General features: G+C 60.1%; 1 protein-coding gene across 1 annotated transcript; it reads left to right on the top strand.

The window, feature by feature from the left end:
* Positions 1–2481: 2481 nt before the first annotated feature.
* OLIG3 (oligodendrocyte transcription factor 3) lies at positions 2482–3738 on the top strand. Its single transcript, XM_036380803.1, has one exon. It carries the CDS (start codon positions 2612–2614, stop codon positions 3431–3433), a length of 822 nt encoding a protein of 273 aa, XP_036236696.1. The 5' UTR covers positions 2482–2611; the 3' UTR covers positions 3434–3738.
* The last annotated feature ends 272 nt before the right edge of the window (positions 3739–4010 follow it).

The following is a 4010-nucleotide window of genomic DNA, read 5'->3' as shown; positions in this document are numbered from 1 at the left end:
GGCTCCGTCGTCCGGCATCGTCCCCCGGCCGCATCCCGAGGAACCCCAAGCCCGGAGGGGAGCGGGGCTCGCAGGAGCAGCTCGCCCTGACCAAGGTGAGGACAGGACCCCTCCTGTTGCTTGTCCCCGACGGCATCTTTTTGCCTTCCTCTTCTCTGTCCCCGTCGGACTTGAACTTTCCCACACCAAGATGCGCGTCTGCTCCGAAGCGGCGGACGCGGGGACGAAGGGCGGCAGCTGCAGCCCCTCGAGCAGCCTCCAAACCGGGCCCGGGGCTTTCCCCGAACCTGCGCGGGTTTCTGCCGCTGTCGCCGTCGCCGTATCAATTTTTGTTCATTTGCTTCACCCCAGCTCTGCGGGAGGAAAGGACTCAGGGAGGAGCGGGCAGCCCCCAGGAGCCGCCAGGAGAGCGGCTCTGCAGGGTGCGGAGCCCGGCGGCGCCGGCTCTGTGGGCTCGGACGGCCCTGCGGACTCCGGGCCCGGCCGAGTTTCCTGCCTATGGCCGGCAAACCTGTCCGCTGAGGAAAAATCTAGGACGGCTTACGGCTTTCACGGTGGAAGCGTGATAAAGCCGAGATTGAGTTCAGTTACTTATGATATATTCTCCTAAATATCTTTTCTTTTCTTTTCTTTTCTTTTCTTTTCTTTTCTTTTCTTTTCTTTTCTTTTCTTTTCTTTTCTTTTCTTTTCTTTTCTTTTCTTTTCTTTTCTTTTCTTTTCTTTTCTTTTCTTTTCTTTTCTTTTCTTTTCTTTTCTTTTTTCTTTTCCTTCTCACCGCAGGATTCACTTACAGTGCCAGAATCAGAAGGCTTTAATTTTGCTCAGCAGATTAACCACAGTTAAACTCAGTCGGATGAAAATATCCCTCTCTTTCTGACTCTTCGCTCTCCTCGGGGCATAGATACTATGGAGAAACGAATTCCTGCCAAGATTTCTTCCGGCCCCTAAGCACCTTTTGGGAAGTGGACATTCAGCCCGTCTCTCAGTTTCCCCCGAGAGAGGGGAGCACCAGGGCCAGCTCCGGGAGTTCCACGGGTGGCGCGGGTGGCTCCCGTCCTGTCCTGCCTGGCAGCCCCGCTCTCACCGCGTACGCACCGCCGGGGCTGGGAGGATCCGGTCGACCACACGCCCTTCCCCGGGCACGAAGGCTGCTCCCACCGCCGCCCCCGCAGGGGAATTCCCACCTCCCCATCCCCAGAGACCTCGCAGGCGGCCACGCCGGTTCAATCCGCACCCGGGGCAGAGGCAGACACGGGGCTCGGCCGAGAGCTGAGGTGGCGACATCCGCCCCGAGTGCCCCGCCCGCCTTGCCCGGCCGAGCCCCCACCAGCTCAGCTCGGCCCCGCGTACCCTCCTCCCTTCCCCGCTCCACCGCCGGCTGCGGCCGCTGCCCGGGACCCAGCTACTTACTGGCGCGAACGCCTGGGGGTGTTTGCAGAGCTGCCCCCCGAGCCGGCTCCCTTCCCGCCTGCCTCCGGCCCGGCCCGGCCCTCTCGGTCCCACCGACGGCGGCTCCGGCCGCCCCGCCGCGCCGCCCCCGCCGGAGCCCGGGGCCAGCGGAGCCCCAGGGGCTGCCGGCCGCCCCTCCCGCCGCCAAGCACACCGGTCTGCCGCGTACCCCGGCTTTCCCCGTTTATTTAAAGGGAGTCACTGGCCCGGGGGGAGGCGGGTTTCCCAGCCCGCACCTTCCCGCGGCTGATGCCCGAGCCATCATCGCTCATTTAAACAAAGCGGCTGCCCAGGTACGAGCAGTTGCGGCCAGCCCTCCCAGGCGAGGGCCAGGCGGTGCCGCACCACACGCCCCGGCCGGGGGGGGACAGGGAAAGGGGGAGGGAAAGGCAAACAAAGCGCGGAGCCGCGGCTGGAGCCGGGCATGCTGTAGGACGGGGGCGACCGACGTCCCCCAAGCCCTCCCGCCCTAGCGGAGGGACTTCCCCGGGCGGCTTCTGCCCGCTGCCGCCCGCCACCGGGGTTTGCTGGCCGGCCCCTCGCAGGCACGCAGCCCCTCGCAGCCCCCTGCCTCCCTACTGTTGACGGGACGAGGTTTTATATTGGAAATGAGGAGGCAGGGGGAGGAGAAGGCGCGCACACGGAGCGATGAGTGTGCGGTGTCAATCAGAGGGGTTTTGTGTCTCCTTGACTCCTGATGGTCCGTGGCTGAGGTGTCCCGGGTGGCACCACAATGAATATGAATAGGGGTCCTTGCTAAATGGGACAGTCAAAGCGCACCGCCCTGAATAATGGCACGTCATCCTAACTAGACCATTATACATAGGAGGGCTCCTTTTGTCTCTGCTCTCTGCTGCAGCTCTATAAAAGCCCCTCTTTTTCAAGCTGAGGTTAGTCCAAGCATACACTAACTAGCCATCCTGTAAACAGGCTGAGTAACCGGGTGGAGAGAGAGAGAGAGAGAGAGAGAGGGGAGACATTGGAGAGCGAGAGGGCTGAGGGGCTTTTTTCCTCTTCCTCCAGCATTTCCAGCCCTTCGCTGGCAGACCCTGCCGTCCGTTTATTTCCTTTTCGTTTTGTTTTTGTTGCTTTTTGAAGGAGAGTTGTCTTGTCCGCCACCTCCAGAGCAGGGAAGAGTTTCTTGCTCAGAAGCCTGAATACAATGAATTCTGACTCCAGCTCTGTCTCCAGCAGAGCTTCCTCGCCAGACATGGATGAGATGTACCTGAGAGACCATCATCACCACCATCACCATCACCACCACCAAGACAGCCGGCTCAACTCGGTCTCCTCCACTCAGAACGATCTGGTGCAGAAGATGTCTGGGGAAGGCCTCACCAGGAACGGTTCCAAGGCCGGAGGGGAAGGCGGCAAGTACAAAATCAAGAAGCAGCTTTCGGAGCAGGACCTGCAGCAGCTGCGGCTGAAGATCAATGGCCGGGAGCGTAAGAGGATGCACGACCTCAACCTGGCTATGGACGGGCTGCGGGAGGTGATGCCCTACGCTCACGGACCTTCTGTGAGAAAACTCTCCAAAATCGCCACCCTCCTGCTAGCCAGAAACTATATCCTGATGCTCACCAGCTCCCTGGAGGAGATGAAGAGGCTAGTTGGGGAAATCTACGGGGGACACCACTCGGCCTTTCACTGCGGCACGGTGGGACACTCCGCCGCGCACCCGCCCCACGCCGCCGGCACCGTGCACCAGGTGCATCCCATCCTCGGCGGTGCCCTGTCCTCCGCCAACACCTCCTCCTCCCTCTCCGCCTCCCTGCCGGCCATCGGCACCATCCGGCCCCCACACTCCCTGCTCAAGACCCCCTCGACACCCCCCGCCCTGCAGCTCGGCAGCGGCTTCCAGCACTGGGCTGGCTTGCCGTGCCCCTGCACCATCTGCCAGATGCCTCCCCCGCCCCACCTCTCGGCCCTCACCGCCTCCAACATGGCCAGGATGTCGGGGGAGACCAAGGACCTCCTCAAGTGACTCGGCGGGGCTCCCCCGGCCGCTCCCACGGACGGAGAGGGGGCTGCGGCCGGAGCTGCCCCCGCCGCCCCCGCCCACCGAGCCCCCTGTAAAACGGGATTAGTGTAGTAAGGACCTTGCAAAGGTAATGTTCCACCCGGCTCCCCAGGCGATGTTTTCTTATTATACTAAACTGGAAAAAAAGTCCCTGTTGTAAAAAGAATGATGATGATGATAATAATAATAATAATAATGATAATAATGATAATAATAATAATGCCGCTGATGGTAATCAAATGTAAATGATTCCTTAAAATGTATGTAAAAGGAAAAAAAAAAAAAAAAGACATGGTTGTCATTGTAGTGTTCGCAGCTACCAAGAGACGATGAAATCGATTTGGGGCTTTTTTCCCTTTTTTTTTTTTTTTCCCGGGCTTTTCCTGTCTTTCCTTTCGCACGGCGATACCTCCGAAATTTCCCGTTCCAAACCTGGCTGCGGAAGCGCAGCGGCGGCCCAAGGTAGAGCAGAGAGTGCGTGCGTGCTTTCCGCCCCAGCTTGTCACCCGTGGGGACCGGCCACAGGCGGCTCCCCTGGCAA

The sequence above is a fragment of the Molothrus ater genome, chromosome 3 (assembly GCF_012460135.2).
Source record: "Molothrus ater isolate BHLD 08-10-18 breed brown headed cowbird chromosome 3, BPBGC_Mater_1.1, whole genome shotgun sequence".
NCBI classification, from domain to species: Eukaryota; Metazoa; Chordata; class Aves; order Passeriformes; family Icteridae; genus Molothrus; species Molothrus ater.
The sequence above is the reverse complement of the archived record's forward strand: the minus strand, read 5'-3'. Positions and strand labels throughout refer to the sequence as shown.